Genomic DNA, 18,596 nt, shown 5'->3' on the forward strand with positions numbered 1-18,596 from the left:
CTTTGGTAACATAATAAGTAGTTCCTAGACATGTAGTTTTTACACAAAAAAGTAAATGTGTATATATAGATCATTAAAAAGTGTAATAATATATGAGTAGTTAATTTTATAACTTCAGAGTCTTTTACATCTTCTGATTTAATGTGGCAGTTTAAGCTGCAATGTTTTGGGCTTGATTTGACTTACCATATCTGTTATACTTGCAAAATATGGCAGATACTGTAAAATAGACTATTACACATTAATGAGTCTTCACTTAACAAAAATACATAATGAGATTTCTTTCTGTTCTGTAAATGTATTGACAGCTCGAGACGTCTTTCTCATGCTAAAGAAACCAAACAATAAGAAGTTAGAACTCCAAGTGTACGCAACGTTTTTTGAGATCTACAGTGGTAAGGTGAGTACCTGATCTTTTGCTAAGAAAGGGGAATTTCTCTTTCACAAATAAGATTTTGCACTTGTCATGTAAGTTGGGTTTTTTTACCCCCTATTTAGAATAAAAATTATATTTCACATAATTCTTTATACTTCCTTTACAGTCATGTTTTCCATGGAACACTTTGCATATTTTGATACAGGATTTGAAACAGAACTGTCTTTTAAAGCTCCTCTTTAACTGTTCTGTTTTCCTCTACTTCCTAAGGTTTTTGACTTGTTGAACAGGAAGACAAAATTAAGAGTTTTAGAAGATGGTAAACAGCAAGTCCAGGTGGTGGGATTACAGGAACGGGAAGTGAAATGTGTTGAAGATGTTCTTAAGCTTATTGATATAGGCAACAGCTGCAGGTATCTCCCATAACTTACAGTAATTTTTCATTGTACATTAAAGATTCAGAATAAGAATATTTTTGGAGTCTTTTTGTAGTGATGGCTTTTTAATATAGGTGTTTTGATGATGTTGGCTACAATTTAGGAATCTGCCTACCTTTTAAATAAGTGTTTAGAGTTTCTCTGTCTCCTAGAGAGAAATAACTGTTTTTTCTACAGTATGTGAATTGCATGCATTATGTAAGCAACTGACTTAAATTCATGTGATTTGTAATCTGGAATACTGCCAGATTCTTCAGCTCTTAAAGGCCTTGATATGTAGTGACAGAGGCTAAGTGTAAATTTTTTTTATCTTTTTTTGTAAGAACCCAGCTTCATTGTTTTTAGTATCATCCTGATACAAAGACAGCTGCCTGATCAGATAAAAGTGCTAATGGCTTCCTACATGTAAACTCTCTGATAATCTGAGATCTTTGAAGATCTGACTAGTGCTTTTAAAATGGTGGTTAAAGCTAATCTTCCATTTGTAGTTGAAGAGATGAAACAGGCGTATAATTGTGCTGTGTACATCCAGTTATTAGGGTTGTATTTCTAGTGTCCACAACAATGTTAGACATGCTGCAAACACATATAAGCAAATACAGGACTCTGCTGTGAAAAAAATAATGTTCTGAGGTTATTGTGTTTAACATGTATGGTCCTTCACCTGATTGTATGTTCTTCCTTTCTCTCCTTTTGTTTAAAGGACATCTGGCCAGACATCTGCAAATGCACACTCATCTCGAAGCCATGCGGTGTTTCAGATTATTCTCAGAAGGAAAGGCAAATTGCATGGTAAATTTTCTCTGATTGATTTGGCTGGCAATGAAAGAGGAGCAGATACTTCCAGTGCAGATAGGCAGACTCGATTGGAAGGTGCAGAAATTAACAAGAGCCTTTTAGCACTCAAGGTAAGTGAAATATTTCTGTTGCCTTTGAGTAGGTGAAAGCCTACAAGAGAATAGGAGTGACTATGAAAGTGAGTGTTTTTGCAGGCTTTGCTGTTCTACATTGTCTGCTGATGTGACAGGTAAAATAATGTATTGATTTTTCCTCTAAATGCCTGAAGGAACACTTGGTAATTTCCAAGTAGAAATATTGCTGAAATGTGCTATTGACTTGCATGTAGTTTAAAAAAAGAAAACAAAAAAGAAATTAACAAGAATTCCTCTGTAGTGGAGTCTGAAGGCTTTAGTGATATATACCTAAAATGGGAGGAACTTTGCTACTCAAGATCTGAAATACTAACTGGAAATACTTACGGATCTCAATATTCTTTTTTTTGTTAATAAAAAGTTAAAATAACCTTTACAACATATTTACTTACTGCTGTTAGTTAGCTCCCTAAAGCAACAGACCCACACATCCAGAAAAAACTAGCAAACAGATCAAAATAATCCTTGAAAATTGGAATCCATTTTTGACTAATCTTCTTTACAGCAGATTGTCTCATACAGTCACTTTATAGATTTTCATACATCAGTCCAGGACATATCAAGACAGCTAAGAATTATTATTTAATCATTCATATGCCTTGTGTGTGTGTTTGATAGTGGTTGGAAGAGGTTTAGTCCCAATAGGGAAAGTAATATTTTACTCTTAAATGGGCAGACTAATCTTGAATATCACAAAATTTACCTCTGTTGCTGGTTAGCTTTGCTTAGTTTTACTACTATCGGCACCAGCACTGTGGTTTTGTAGTAAGAACTGAATCCCAAAATCACTGTGCTTACTTTTTATCCCCAGTATAAACTTGGGAGAAGACTGGTGTCTGACTCTAAGCAGATCTCATAAAACACCACAAAATTGTAACTTTTGTCATTACAAAATTGTTATGGTATGTTGAAAAAATAGAAGCAGCAGTTCCAAAACTGTGGCCTGTTTTGACTTAGCATCAAAGTAAATAACGAAGCAAGACTTTGATGTTATCACACGTTTCCAAATGTAATTAAATAAATCTGGTTTGTTCTGGAGGGGGGTTGGTTTTTATTTTTTTTTTCCATTTTACTCATTGATTTTGTACTAGCTGCTACCTTCAGGGCAATACCCATACAATATACTTGGTTCATTTTCGTTCAACTTGGCTTTTTAATTACAATGAAAGGTTCTGCTGCTGCTCTACTACTGGTTGTGATCTAAATTATATGGGGAAGGAGAACTAAAAACAAGTGGAGGTCTAAACAGTGTTACCAGAAAATAGGAGTTTCTCAATGATATGTTAGTTTTCAGGTTTTTCTTTTTTCTATCCCTAAAAATATTACACAGCTTTTTCCATTTATATTCAAGACCCCTGAAGTTATTGTCAAGTTCAAATTAAACTATGTTCTGAGAAGTGGCCTTTGGTGCTAATCCATGACTTGCTATTTGCATTTGGCTATCAGTCCAGTGATAATCTGTTCACATTTTTTGTAGAAGTTGCTTCTGTAATATCTCTACATGGAAATAGTGTTGTCATTTTGTTCCCTGGTTTTCTGAGCTCTAATGAAAAGCAGAAGTAGGTAAAAATCCCATCAGTTTTAGAAGCTGGCCGTTTCTTCCTATGATTCTTTTACTAGTAAGGAGATAATCCAGTTCTAATTTTTTACGAGTAAACAAACTAATAATGATTATAGTAGATTAAAATATCATGATTAAACTTGTTGGTTGCCATATCAGTAATTCAGCATACATGTGTGTTACTGTTTTTTATTTGTAATATCACTTGTTGAAAATCTCTTGCCCTTCTTTGTATCTGATAGTCTAATAATCTTTTTCCTTATGTATGTATAGTATTAATGCACAATAAAAAAATAATCAAGGAATGCACTGCCTTGCTTGCCTATAAGTACCAAGTCTTTTTTAGCATTTGCATGTGAAATTCACATTCAACAAGCTTCAGGCTTTATGTTTATCTGAGCTGTGTCCCTTCTGTAAAATTCAGCTGATGAGTTTTTCAGTAATCGCTTCAGTTAAAACCCACTTGTTTTTGTTCTGTTCTGTATTATGGCAGTTTTATTCTGATCCCATTTTTAGTTCTGTTTTATGCTGTTTCACAGTTGCAGTGCTTTCTTGGATTATCATCCTACAGTTTCTAGTTTTTCGGAAGAAGCTGTTCCTAGGAAATTTCAAAAAGCCACAAGATTATGGCTGTAGCTGAATGGTTAGCTGAACTACTGTCAAGTTTTTGTGTAACACAAAAGCTATTTAATCTGTTAGTGCTGCTAAAAGCAAAGCTCTAGTTTAAAAAGATTCTGAAGTATTATTGTGCAGAGAAGTTTTGTGCGTAGACATGTCAAAACCGTACCAAGGAAACCATGCATCTGAACATACCTGTACACAAAATATTAAGGCAAAGTTAGAAACTGGAATTAATGAGCAAAATATGGAGATGATGACAACACCACAGAAATTCAAATTTAAACTTTCTTTGTGCAAGATGTAACTTATTACTGATGTTAGCGCTCTGAGTGGGCAGAAGTAATGTTTAGATTAGCTTGGTCTTTGTTTGTGCTGTTGTGCTTTGTTGCTGCTGCAACTGCTGTAGTTATTTTGTAATATTTACATCTGTACAGTATTTCTCACTGGAACTTGCCAACTAATTGCAAATACCAGTTTAGCCCCATACCTTTTTAAATGGTAGAGGAGACCTATCTCTGTTTATTCATATGAAGAGTATTTTAAAACAGGGAATGATTTGTGTTTTTAAGTGTCTTCCAACATCAAGTACATCAATAGAGAGCTACTAGGTTTGTGTCCTGTGGAAGCTTTCAGAAGATTCTGAACTGTAAAGAAAGTCAGTGGTAGAATCAAAGCCACTGCTTTTAAACAGTAGCATTAACATATGTCCCTGTCCACACTGTTTCTGCTAGTGGAGGTTGTAGATCATTCTGGCTTTTACAGCTGATAATCAGAAATTTAACATCAGCACTGTTTTTTTTGCGTTTTTTTTTGTCCTTGTTTTGTTCTTGTTGTATACAGCAAATGTAAATATTTTGCATGAGATTCAGAAAGTTTGTAGGTTCTTAAGTACATTTTAATTCCCTATGTCTCTACTGAGCTTAATGAGATGTGAAAACTTTTAACACTTCATTAATCCAAGTTTTAATGGTAAATTTGAATGATATTTTAGGGGACAGCAACATAACTAAGGCATGTGTATAATGCTTTTGAGCTGTAATTGTATTTATTCAACACATGTTAAATTAAAATACATAAACATGTTATTTCTTTCAGGAGTGCATTAGAGCCTTAGGCCGAAATAAACCTCATACACCCTTCAGAGCAAGTAAACTTACTCAGGTGCTAAGAGATTCATTCATCGGAGAAAACTCCCGTACCTGTATGGTAAGTTGATTTAACTGTTTGTTCTAACAGTTACAAAAAGGAAAGACACTGGGAATTCAGGCAGTTTTAAACTGTTCTGTTGGTTGCTTGCTACTGCAATGTTTTGGACTTAAATTTGTCCACTAACACCATATGTGTAATGAGACTTTCAGCAGAGACAGGTAACTTGCTTCCTTCTCACTTTTTATTGGTGTTTCTTATTGCTGCTTCTAGTTTTCTAGCTAGGCATCTAGCTAGAAACACTTCTAGCTCAAGAACTTTGGTTGGTTGATTTGGTTTAGTAATGTCTGAATTATGAGAGCAGTGTTTGTTCACTCAGAATTTTGGAAAAAGGGGTATAGACTGGAAGTACAGTGGTGAATTACAATCTTTAAATGACAAATTTAAAGCTGGTATCAAAGTGTCCTGGTTTGAGCAGTAGCAGTCATTTTTTCTCCTTCTTGGTAGCTGGTGCAGTGCTGTGCTTTGACTTTCGGGCTGGGAACGGTTGCTGATAGCAAGCATGTTTTGAGTTACTGCTCAAATGTTCAGTTTGTCCAAGGCCTTTTCTGAGCTTATGCTCTGCCAGGGAGGAGGGGAAGCCGGGAGGAAGGAGAGACAGGACACCTGACCCAGGCTAGCCAAAGAGGTATTCCATACTATAGCACGTCATACCCAGGATGTAGCCGGGAGAGACCCAGAAGGGCTGGAGGCGCTGGGGGGATGGAGGAGGTATCGGTCAGTGCTTGGTCAGGCAGGGTGAGGTGAGTTATGGGTCGGTGGCTGGTGAGGTGTTGTATTCTCTTCACTTGTTATTTGCTTTATCATTATTGTTTGTAGTAGTAGTAGCAGTAGTGATTTGTGTTATGCCTTAGTTATTAAACTGTGCTTATCTCAACCCGTGGGGACCACATTCTTTGGATTCTCCTTCCTAACTCTCCAGGAGTTGGGGGAGTGAGGGTGGGGAGTGAGTGCATGAGCTGTGCAGTTTGGTTTTAAACCACCACACAAAGACATCACAGTATGTTCTAGGCTGTTGAGGGGAGAAATAGGGATAGGTGGAAAACATAGTTATGTATTGTATAAATGTGCAGTTGCATCAGCATGAAAAACAGTTCTTCCGACAGATAAAAACACTGGTGTGCAGTCATTTTATTTGTGCATCCTTAACATTTCTCCTTATTGAAATGCAAACTTTTTGCAGTGGATGCTAATTGGTAGGCTTATTTATGTTGGTTACTTTTCAGATTCCTTGGAATTAATTAGTCTACAGGCCAGAGAAGTCTACAGACCACAACAGAAAAAACATGATGTTAGGGCAGCCTAATCTTTCCTCTGGCTGGTAGAATCATAGAGCAGCTTGGGTTGGAAGAGACCTTAAAGATCATCTACTTCCAACCCCCTTGCCACTTGCAGGGACAGCCGCCACTAGAAAGGGTTTCTCAAGGCCCTGTCCAAAACATTGCCTGAACACTTCCTGCTATGGGGCATCCAGAACTACTCTAAGCAGCCTGTTCCAGTGTCCCACCACCGTCGTAGTAAAGAATTTCTTCCTAATACCTAATCCAAATCTCCTCTCTTCCAGTTTAAAGCCATTGCCTCTTGTCCTGTCTCTACATGCCCTTGTAAAAAGCCAGTCTCCAGATTTCTTGTAGGTCCTTTAGGTACTGGAAGCTTCTCTAAGGTGTCCTTGGAGCCTTCTCCAGGCTTAACAGCCCCAGCTCTCTTAGCATGTCCTCACAGGAGAGGTGCTCCAGCCTTTTGAACATCCTGAATCTTTGGGCAGAGGTCCATGTCTTGCCTGTGTTGTGGGCCCCAGAGCTGACCACACTACTGCAGGTGGAGGCTCATGAGAGAGGAGTAAAGGGGGAGAATTGCTTCCCTTGTCCTGCTGGTCACACTTCCTTTGGTGCATCCCAGTGTACAGTTGGCTTTCTGGGCTGCAAGCACACACTGCCGGTTCATGTTGAACTTCTTGTCAGCCAGCTCACAAAAGTCCTTTTCAGGGCTGCTCTCAGTCTGTTCTCTGCCCAGCCTGTAGTTGTGGTTGGCTAGTTTGGCTCATGTATCCCTGCTCCCTCTTGGCTTCCCATGCCATTCCCTCACTGGCAGAGCATGAGAGACTGAAAAGTCCTCGATCGAGAATAAGTGCTATTGAGCAACAGCTAAAACATCAGTGTGTATTCAGCATTGTTCTCAGACTAAATCCACAACACAGCACTCCAGTAGCTACTAGGAAGAAAAGGAATCATCCCAGCCAAAACTAGGACATATACTGGTGTGGGAAGAAAGTTTATATGGCCTTCCCTTCCCGTGGTGCTTACTCTGAATTACAGTTGAAAGGAAGCAGGGAAAGAAGAGAAACCTGCAGTGCATCCTTCTGTTTGTTTGAACTGAGCTCTCACATTTGCAGCACTTGATTCTGTGATAAGTATATGGATACAGAATAAAGCTTCCTGTATGGAGATCTGAGAGTTTTCTGAACAGCATGTGTTGAATTGAGGGAGGTATGGGAGGTAACTTAGCCTGGAATTATTTGCAGTCCTCTCCTGTTCCCTGGAAAAAGGAGAAATTTGCACTCCAATGGTCAAATGGTGGGAATAGGTGATAATGATCAGCAGCTTTATCTGTATTCTGGATCTTCTTTTGCCTGTTTTATCAGGACAATTTATTCAGTGTTGCAATATGGTATTTACACTTAGCTCCTTGGCAGGGTGTGCCTGGTTTGTAAGCATGTTCATGTGTAGATTTTGTTGCCGTGCAGCAGCAAAATTTTACTGATGAATATAAAGGAAAAGAAAAAGGCAAGTCATTATGGTTTATGATAGCTAAAGTTGAGCAATATTTTATTAAATTAAAAGAGTACTTATCGGGCAGGTGTGCTGACTGCTGTTTTACAGCAGAGTCATGTAATTAACTGTGCTGCTTCAAACTTCTAAAAATTACTTCAGAAATTGTTTAATAAGTAGTTTCTTTTCACTTTCGTACAGGTGACTGCATAGATCATTGCTGTATTCTCTAGAAAGGTCTACAGGAGAAACTTAGAGTCTTTTGTGAAATAAAGCATAGAAGAACTTTTTAGTGATAACCATTATAACTGTCACAAGGAAATATGTAGGTCATGATTATTTTCCCTGGAAAATGTTTTAGCCCATTACAGGCAAAATAAATAGTTTGCAACATAGGAATACCATTCAATTGGAAAATACTGCTTAGTTGTCATGTAAGACCTCTGAGGGTTCTGCTTTTGCATGTCAGTAAGAGGCATTTATTGTAAAGGGATCAACAAAGGTTTGATCCACTATTCTGGATTGTAGCAGCAATGTGCTTAGAAAGTAAGATGTTTTGCAAATATGTGGAGCTTTTCAATATGGAATGCATATTAAATGATGTAGTAAAAATTTGTGATTCCAATTTTTAAAATTCTTAATGTTCTGGTATAAAATACCTGCTTGGCCTCTTCTGCTTGATTTTTGACATTCTAATCTGTAAGTGGGGTATTTGAATAGTATTTAATTGGTGATTTCTGCACCTCATTTTTATTTTACTTTTCCTGCTATTGTTTATGGGCATCCTGTTGCAATTTAAAGTTACATCTCTATGTGTGGAACAGTTTCTTCTGTATGTAAGGGTAAACCAGGATTTGGAAATTTTTTTTTTTTTTTCAAATTTCAGAAAAATACTTTCAAAATAGCTCACAAATGTGGACAGTTCTGACTATTGTTTGCTTCGTTATAGAGAAATCCAGAGGCATACAGTCAGCATAAGTAGGTTGTTTTGAACTTTGTTTGTCACTGAAGTTCTTGTCCTTAAGTAGTTTATCTGAAGTTGGTTTTGAAGAGTTACATAGTAGGGTAATCTATCATCATTAGTAATTTTCAATGTAGCTACATGTAATAGTTTAACTTTTTAACCAGTGTTGCATCCTTGAAGTGTTGCAGCCAAAGCTTGGTGTGCCAGACATATGAGACCTCTGAGGCTGGGAGAGACTGCAGACTTCACATCCCAAAAGAGCCATTGATTCTATTGTGATGGTTTATGAGCAATGTAGACATGCTCAAAATAGAAATAAAGGTAACTGCGGGTTTTAAAGATATTCCTGTTCATAAATAGTGCAGCTTTTCCATCAGCATTTGGCATTACATATGAGGAAGCAAGCAACAGAGAAGTTGGAGTCCTCCTCTCTTGGGCTTCTTTGGCCATGAGGACATGTGATGTACTTGATGTTTGTAATCAACAGCCTGGATCTTGTGCATGGTTTCTTGTGACCTGAGTGCAATACTGGCATGGCTGATAGCACCTGCAGTATACACTTCAAAATGCTGGAGCAGTCCCCTGATGCTATAGCAGTTGCTGTGTGTATTGTGCTCTGAACATTGAACTGGTGGAAGAATTGCATGCATCTTTCATGTTAAATGAGTTTAGAATGACTTTAGGAACTTGTAGTTTTGTTAATTAGCAGATAGAACACTTTATAAAGAGATATGCAATCATGTGATCTTTTAAAAGCTGCACTTCTATTCATTAGGAGCTGATGTGGACCAGTATTTGAGGTTTAAATTTAAGTCTCTGTAGTAGCAGGCATTTTAGACCTCTGCCCTGCTTTCAGCTCGCATAGAGTTTATTTTCTTCCTAGTAGCTGGTGCAGAGCTGTGCTTTGGCTTCAGTGTGAGAACAATGTTGGTAACACACTGATGCTTTAGTTGTTGCTCAGTAGCACTTACCTGGGTCAAGAATTTTTCAGTCTCTCATGCTCTGCCAGTGAGGAGAGGCACAAAAAGCCAGGAGGAAGCAGAGACAGGACACCTGACCCAAACTAGCCAAAGAGGTATTCCATACCACAGCACATCATGCCCGGTATATAAACTGGGGGGGAGTTACCCAAAAGTCCCAGATTGCTGCTTGGGTCAGGCTGGGTATCGGTCAGTGGGTAGTGAGCAATAGTACTGTGCATCACTTGTGGTTTTTTGAATTTTAATTTCTCCTTTTTTTGTTGTTCATTATTATTATTATCAGTATTGTTTGTGCTTGTATTACTTCTATTATTATTATATTGTACTTTATTTCACTTATCAAACTGCACTCTCAGCCTGTGGGGTTTACATTCTTTCAATTCTCCTTCTCATCCTGCCTGTGGGAGGTGTGTGGCGAAGGGCAGTGAGTGGCCGCATGGTGCCGAGGTAGCAGCTGGGATTAAACCATAATAACTTCTTAACCTCCTTCCACCACATATTCTTCATATTCTCCAGTAGGAGAAATCCTTTCAGGATGACTGCCTGTGCTTCTGTACAATAATGCCAGCAGCAGGATGAAAGAGAAGACCGGGAGTATAAAATCTCCCTCAGTTTCAGTCTTCTGATGCTGTGCTGCCGCAAAAAATGTTAGTGTGTAGGATCATAGAAGTGTTTGTCCTGGATAGTGCCCTTATGGCTCACCTGAAAGGAGCACAGATGAAATAATTGTACAGCTGAGAAACACTAGGAGCAATAGTGGTGCTACTGTTGTCTGGCCATAGTTATTTTTTGCTAAGTGATGGGAAGAAGATGAGATATTCGGGGTATTTTATTTAACTGGAAGAGGAAGACCTGTCGACTCCAGATACATCTGATAATAAGTTAGCTGTTGAGTATTGTTTACAGGTAACTTTTAATTGAGGGGAAAAATATCTTTACTTGGGGAAATAGCTACACACAAGCTTATCTTTGATATTAAGTACAGTTTTGGATTCTGGTCAAAATAGATCTTTTAAATCAGTATACAGACTGCTTGAATGGCAAACAGCCTACAAAGATATATTAAAAAAATAACCTGGTAATTGTTTGCAGGGTATATTGGGATTGCTTTCTCCTGAGCTGCTATTTCCCTTTTTGAGGTGTTCTTGTTTTTTCAGTTAGAGTTTTGTATTAACATACTATGTTACCAAGACAGTGAGATGGGTGAAATTGAATTTCCGTGAATTCTTAATGTTCCAGGTATAGTTAAAAAAAAATGAAATTGAAGCTTTGATTTAACATCTGTCTCCTTGAGATGTGACTGCATAAGGACAGTTGTACATGGTATGCAATTTTTGTAGGAGATCTCAAATGAAACTGGAGATTGGAAAAATAAAGTTAACCTGAATTCATCTGCCCTTTCATTTGTACAAAGTGACTTATTAACACATGGCTTGTTTTCTCCAGATTGCTACAATTTCTCCAGGAATGGCATCATGTGAAAACACTCTGAACACATTGAGATACGCAAATAGGTATGGAAAACGTTATTGCTCGTAGATGTATTGGCTATTGGTTACTAATATCTGGAATAATGTTGTTCCATGATGTATAACTATTTTAGGTACTTGAATAATTTGACCTTACAAATTGCTGATCCAGACTCGCATTTAAATTGTCACTTTTTACAACAATTACAATGGAATCAGTAGAAACTGCATTTAAGCCGTTATCCAGAGAATGGATAATGTAGATTGCAAGGAAGGTGGGAGATGCCGCAACTAGTTTTGAGCAGCATCTCTTGCACTAGGTCAGTTTTCATGGTGATTCCTGAGGGTGTTAGCTGAAACACCTTTCTGCAATGTGATTATTATTATTTATTATTATTATATTGTTTTTATTTTTATTTTTTTAATCCCTTTGGTGGAATTGCATGCAGTTGCCAGTCTGGTTTATGTATAATAAATAAATATATATATGAAATTTTATACTTCCTAAAATCAGGCAAATGTCTGAGATCCCTAATAGTTAATCCAACAGTGAGTTTACAATCGCTTGTAGAGAGGCTAGCACCGCAGAGGCTAATGTAGCACCTCTGAAACCTGTATTACTCTCCAAAAGTGTTCGTGTCTCTTAAGTGAGTGTGAAAGTAGCCTTCCCTGCTGCAGTTCTCCTTCTTTTAATGTCTGTGGAGCTGGGGTGATCAGGTCCTGTGTGTCCTTGCAGTCAGCCCTGCGACCCAGGAACCTCCCCCCATGCTTTGCTGCAAAGAACAAAGGTGTCAAACTCAGCCCGTGGCCACCAGAAAGCCTGGTTTTGCTAGAAGAGGCTACCATCTAGTGGCCAGCTTGCCCAAGTGACAGGCAGGGCAGAATCATGTCTATTCCCGTTTGGCTGGGCATCCCTGCCAGTTGCTAGCTGTGCACAAATGACTGCTGGGAAAGCTTACTGCCCACTCCTCTTGGTACTCTGATATCTGTGTCTGCGTCAGGGGAGATAGTAGCTCATCTGCCTGGCTTGGATCAGTCTCTGTGATTTCCTTCATGGTGAGAAGGAGGCTTCCTCAAGGAGGCTTCCTCTCTTACAGTAAGAGAGGAAGCACTCCTCTGCTTACAGTACCATAACGAAGGACCTTGCATGTTCATCAAGACTCGGTGGATCTTTTACTCCTCACAGAATATGTGTTGAAGTCTTTCTGGAAAAAGGCACTGGAGAACTAATTAAGCCTCTATATCTAATACACTAAATAGTTGTGTTGAAACCTTATGCTTGATTCCTTGGTGTTCTATTTGTCTGTTATGGAGTAAATGCTTGTGACTGTAAAGTTGTTTCATGTGTATTGTGTAGTATTTTAGGATTTTTCTGGCAATACATAGTTTTCATAGCACAATTAGTTTTTAGGTGGTGGATACCAATGCATATGCAGTATAAGATGGGCAACAGAATAGAATTGAAAGTTTTGTAGCTGAAGTGGTTTGATGTTTCAGAAGGAGATCTTTAAAAGAATATTGAATGTAGAACAAATTGTATTAACTGCAGGAACTGAAATCTGGAATTACATTTCTGAGAACACTACTGTTATGGTCCCCTGCAAATTAGCAGTCATTGGTTTTATTCAGTTTTGTTAGTGATCTGTAAGCTGCTTGCAGAAGGTTTAAATATGTTGGCAAACTTGTGTTTTAATATACATTATTTTATAGTTAAAGTATTAAAGAAGAATGCTAAACAAAGAGTTGTCATTTTAACTGTGTTTATGAGAACATTTTCTCTTAATTTGCTGCTGTATTTTGCTGCTGCAGAGTAAAGGAATTTGGAATTAGTCCTTCGGACATTCCCTTCTCACAGGGTAGTGGCAGTCGCTCTGATCTCTCTCCTTCCTATGAGTATGACGACTTTTCTCCTTCAATCACCAGGTCTACTTCATTCTATACATGGAATATTTATTCTTAAAGTTTTCTTTTTGGCTATGTAATTTTACAGACCAACCTTTCATTTAGTCCCCTTGCCTTGAGCCACACATACTTTGTTTTTATTTTGTTTGGCAGGTAATGGTTCTGCATGATCTGCAATCATCTTCCCAGTATTTTGTTCACCCTCCTTAAACATCCACGCTCTTGCTAGTTTCCTTCATACTTAAAAAAAAAATAAATGGTGATGTCACCTTTGTACATTTAGTGGGCCAAACCTGACAAATCTGTGTTTAGGGTGATCTGAATATCTGTAATTGAAAAGGAAAAAAATTCTAATGCATACGTATTTGTAACTTTTTTCTGAATGAAACAGTTTCCACTGTAGTATATAAGTATTACTTGGAATTTTTTTTTTTCCTTTAAAAAAATTAAAAATGTTCTAAAACTTGCTACATGTACAGACTTAAGGGCTTTTTTTGATAGAATCATTATAAACCATTTAAAATATTTTCATGCCACAAGACCCTAATATTTCAAGATTTTTTCACCTTTGAAATCCTTTAATTAAAGGATTTGTTAATTCCCTGAGATACCTGGTTGGACATTGTTACTTTTCTCAGAATTCACAGTGGATGTGCTTGTGGGGATTGATTTGCTTCGCGTGGTGGATAACAGCTAGTGGGGCAGTGATTGACTGTAACTTCTTTTAAGCACAATTTTGTGTCCACAGAAAAAGATGGTCTAGTTTAGGGTGCTGAATAAACTTTTGTTTCAAATATTACTCATTGTTAAGGAGTTAATTATGAAATATTGGAGATTTTTGCCCTCTTTTGCCCTGTTAATGAGTAGCAAGATTTCAGTAAGAAAATGTCTTGCTAGAAGATGAGCTGTAATCCACCTCCAAGTAACTGAAATTCAATGCCCCATGCTTTTTAGGAGTTGGAATAAGATTTTTGTCACTATATAGTGCATTAAATTTGTGAAGCTGACATCATCGTCATCCTTATTAATTGAATTAATTGTGTATAAACCCGTAGAGCTTTATTTTTGTTTTATTTTTTGACCCTTTTGCATAGGAAGTTGCTAATTTACAAATGAAATATTATCTGCTCCTAGGGTGAAGGAGCTGACAGTCGATCCTGCTGCCACAGGAGATAACCGTCCCACTATACACCACCCTCCCAATCAAATTGACGACTTGGAGACACAGTGGGGTGTGGGGAGCTCTCCTCAGAGAGATGATCTCAAACTGCTTTGTGAACAAAACGTGAGTGGTTTATGTGATTACATGGGAAGAGATGATGATAAATGCAGTGGCAGAACAAATCCAGAGCAGTGTGTGTTTATAGCCAGTTAACAAGATCATTAAGAAAATACAGTATGCCTCTTCACGTTTTCACTTTATGGTATTATGTATGTTCTCATAGGAAAAAAGGGCCCCAAACAAAAAGTGTTTCTTGAAGCGTCAGAGCAGAATGTTCTACTTTTCTTTGTTTTCCTTGCTGATTAGAACTTTTAATGTCTAGGCAGGGTCTGCTTGAGGCTATGGCATTCTTTAGTGTGCATTGTTTCCATTACAGCTTAACATTTTTTTAGGCAGTTAGAAGTATCCTGGGACATTCATCTCTTTTGTTTAACACTCTCATGGTTTTGAGCATTACTTACCTAGCATGCAACACACATTTTAAGTGAGTTTGCCTTTCTCTGCATTTAGAAATCTGGTCACACGTCATTCCTCTTCCCAAAATCCAGGTTTTCATGGTATGAAACCCAGTGTCCTGTATGGGAGAGCCACATTGTGTTCCCCTCATATCTCCCTGAGCTGCAGGACTGGAGAGCTGAGAGGCATCTTCTAAAGGGCATTTTCTCCTCACTGTGGATAATCAACTCTAGTCCTGGTTCCCTAAATGTTCAGGAGAGATTAAAATTTTATTTGTGAAAATGTTCATGAAAGATTGGAAATTAAAATCATTAATATCCTAACTTTTTTTTTGTGAGGATCTACATCTACCTTCTCAGGCATCTCTTCAGGGCATCTGCTGTGTTTCTCATTTTAGTAACTGTCTCTTTTCTTAGGGGTCTGTTTTAAGAGATCATGCTAGTGATTCCTAGCACTTCCCCTGGACAGTGCTTCCAGCCAGATACAGAATCATAGAATAGTTAGGGTTGGAAAGGACCTTAAGATCATCTAGTTCCAACCTCCCTGCCATGGGCAGGGACACCTCACACTAAACCATGTCACCCAAGGCTTCACCCAACGTGGCCTTGAACACCACCAGGGAGGGAGCATTCACAGCAACCCATTCCAGTGCCTCACCACCCTAACAGTAAAGAACTTTTTCCTTATATCCAATCTAAACCTTTGCTATTTAAGTTTCAACCCGTTACCCCTTGCCTTGTCACAACAGTCCCTAATGAATAGTCCCCCACCAGCATCCCTGTAGGCCCCCTTCAGATACTGGAAGGCTGCTATGAGGTCTCCACGCAGCCTTCTCTTCTCTAGGCTGAACAGCCCCAACTTTCTCAGCCTGTCTTCATATGGGAGGTGCTCCAGTCCCCTGATCATCTTCGTGGCCTCCTCTGGACTTGTTCCAACAGTTCCATGTCCTTTTTATGTTGAGGACACCAGAACTGCACAGGAAGTCCTTTCATATTGTACTTTTTGATTGTTCATTTAGAATTAAATTAAGCTTTATAGTATCTTTTAAAAAAGATTTCAAATGCATCATATAAGGAACTATACTGTCTTGCTAAAACATCAACTACAGCCTACCTGGTGCTCTCTGCTTTCATTGTTAACTGTTTATTTCTAAAGAAGCTCTGTTTGCCCCAGTTTGTAAATCCATGTTGTATATTCTTCTAATCACTATGTGCATTTTAGATTTCTCACTTGACATTTATCCCACCTTTTTCCCAAAAGGTTGATTCAATTTTGATTTCCTGAATTGTATTGAATGTAATTGCTGTTCTCTTTTTTGGAAAATTTTGCATTTATTGCTCTCTCCACTCATTTCTGGAGATTTTCGTGTTGGAAGTATTGAATTCTATTTTTGATAGGTTCTGCTTTCTGCATATTTCTTTTTGTGTTCTGTGATAAGATGGATCACATTCAGTGTATTTCCTGTAGCTATGGTTCTTTCCAGACTAATAAGCTTAACTGTTTCAGGAAGAGGAAGTTTCTCCACAGTTGTTTACTTTCCATGAAGCTGTGTCACAAATGGTGGAAATGGAAGAGCAAGTAGTAGAAGACCACAGGACTGTCTTCCAGGTAAAAGATGGACCTCTACTTTGTTTTATCCTGATCCAGGAATTAAGGTTTTGTCAGTGAAGGTGCACATACTTTTGAAGATGTAGGATATCATCTCCATATTCCACTGCTGTCAGAGACTTCTAAGTTGTTTTATTAGGCTAAGCCCATTATAGCAAACAAACAGCAACAGATCCCATAACCACTAAGCTTTGTCCCCATGATGAAAGAGAAGCATATTTTTTGTATTATCCCGTAAATTTAGTAAAGTTGCTCTTTTTTTTTATTAGCAAGATTTTCTGTTCTAGTCCTTTCCCAGTATTTGTGTATTTTTCCTAGTCACAGGGTATTAATTCAGATGGGTCTTGAAATTTTCTATTTAACTGCCGACATTCCTATGCCAGAGCTGGAAGTTAATAGTAATGATTCAATCAGCACCATTTCTGTCTGGTCATCTCCCTCTAAGATACTGCAGTACTCCCTCCAAGTAGTGTATCTGAGTATCCTTTTATGACATCTTCCTCTGAGATACTGAGGCACAGGAGAGACACATATACTTCTTACTGCCTGTTTGCTTCTGTTTTACAAATACATAAAGGTTTTCACTTGCTATTTGTCAGAGACTTTGGAAGAAATACTGTCTGGGCAGTGTGATGCCTCTCAGGCCCACAACGCTTTTTGTATTCATAAATGTCATGGGTTCAGCCATAGCTCATGCTCTGCCAGGGAGGAGGGAGAGATAGGGCGCCTGGTCTGGGCTAGTCGGGGAGGTATTCCATACCACAGCACATCCTGCTCGGGGAGGGGACTGGAAGCTGGTTGGAAGGGGAGGGGTTAGCACTCTTCCAGGCTGGGCTTGGGGAGGGAACGGTAAGCTGGCTGGGAGGGGAGGGGTGAGCTCTCTTCCAGGCTGGGCTCATTTCGGCGGGTGGTATCGTATTCTCTCTCCCTGTTTATTTCCTCTAACATTGATTTGTTAGTGGTAGCAGTAGTGATTTGTGTTATACCTTAATTGCTGGACTGATTTTACTTCAATCCATGGGAGTTGTATTCCTCCGGCTCTCCTCTCCATCCCTCCGGGAGTGGGAAGGTGGGGGGGGAGGGGAAACAAAGGAGTGTATGGTACTGCGGGAGACTGAGGTGGAGTTTTAAACCACAACAATAAAATAAGGTGTAGTAGTAAGTATGAGTTATTCGTTTTCAGGACGAAATGTGAGTTCTTCCGGTTCATAACCTTACAGTCTTTCGGAAGGCTGTCCATTTGACATATCTGCTGCAAGAGAACAGACCATTAAGCCTGTAGGAAATGCACACGTGTCCTCAATTTAGGTATATAACTTAGTGAAACATTGATGTGTGTTCATAATACAGTAGGATGCTAAATAACACATTTTACAACAGATGTAGACATTTAGCTATTCTGGAACATTAGCCCTGAAGTAATACATGCAGATGTGTGAAACTCATATGCCATATGCTATATCTGTGTCCCAGTGCTTGTGACTTCTGGAGAGACAAGCTGCACTAGTGTAAGATCTTACTACCCCTGTGTAGTAAGTGTGTCCCTCTGAAGATTACTGCTCCTCCCAGCAGTCACTAGGAGGAAATGTATCTCAGCCTCAGCTCCCTTCATTTACAGCATGGCTTTTTAGTTTGTGCCAGTGGGGAGGCGAGTTGCACCAGAATCTACCGGGTGTACCGGGCAGAAGTTGTCTTCTGTCACCTCCCTCCTGGAACCTCCTAATCTCAAACATCCTTTCCTAACAAAATGTCTGAAATGAATCAGCGGAATGAATTGTGCTCTTGAAAGTGCCTTCCCTTGTGTCTTGAGTGTCAGAGTTTACGTTAGGTGAATCCTGTGCCAAAGTGAGCTCAATCTGTTCTGAAAGCCAAAAAGCATACATGGTGTTTAGACTATGATTTTGATATTACCCGGACTAATGAGCAGAGGGGAAAGTCTTAATTTTAGTATTTCAAGACCAGCATGCTTAAAACTGTCACCTACTTTCTTTGTGCTTTGTTCTTTTTTATAAATCAAAGCATTTCCAAGGATCAGTTCCCCTGATCACAGCTTTGCATGTTTCTGAAAGCTTTAAGCTCCTGGTTGCATTCTTC

The 18,596-nt window shown here is 38.6% G+C and overlaps 1 protein-coding gene across 3 annotated transcripts in view; it reads left to right on the forward strand.

Moving 5' to 3' along the window:
• KIF2A (kinesin family member 2A) overlaps positions 1-18,596 on the forward strand; it is a 64,940-nt gene that overhangs the window by 37,419 nt on the left and 8,925 nt on the right. For 2 of the 3 annotated variants that reach the window (XM_005151924.3, XM_005151925.3), the window contains exons 12-18: positions 309-400; positions 647-789; positions 1,517-1,721; positions 5,023-5,133; positions 11,292-11,359; positions 14,351-14,501; positions 16,401-16,502. In XM_005151924.3, coding sequence (XP_005151981.1) covers positions 309-400; positions 647-789; positions 1,517-1,721; positions 5,023-5,133; positions 11,292-11,359; positions 14,351-14,501; positions 16,401-16,502 — 872 coding nt within the window. Of the gene's footprint in view, positions 1-308; positions 401-646; positions 790-1,516; positions 1,722-5,022; positions 5,134-11,291; positions 11,360-13,123; positions 13,238-14,350; positions 14,502-16,400; positions 16,503-18,596 lie in introns of all 3 variants that reach the window. The other variant, XM_005151923.3, reaches the window with a different exon arrangement.

Source organism: Melopsittacus undulatus, chromosome Z (genome assembly GCF_012275295.1).
Source record: "Melopsittacus undulatus isolate bMelUnd1 chromosome Z, bMelUnd1.mat.Z, whole genome shotgun sequence".
Lineage (NCBI taxonomy): Eukaryota > Metazoa > Chordata > Aves > Psittaciformes > Psittaculidae > Melopsittacus > Melopsittacus undulatus.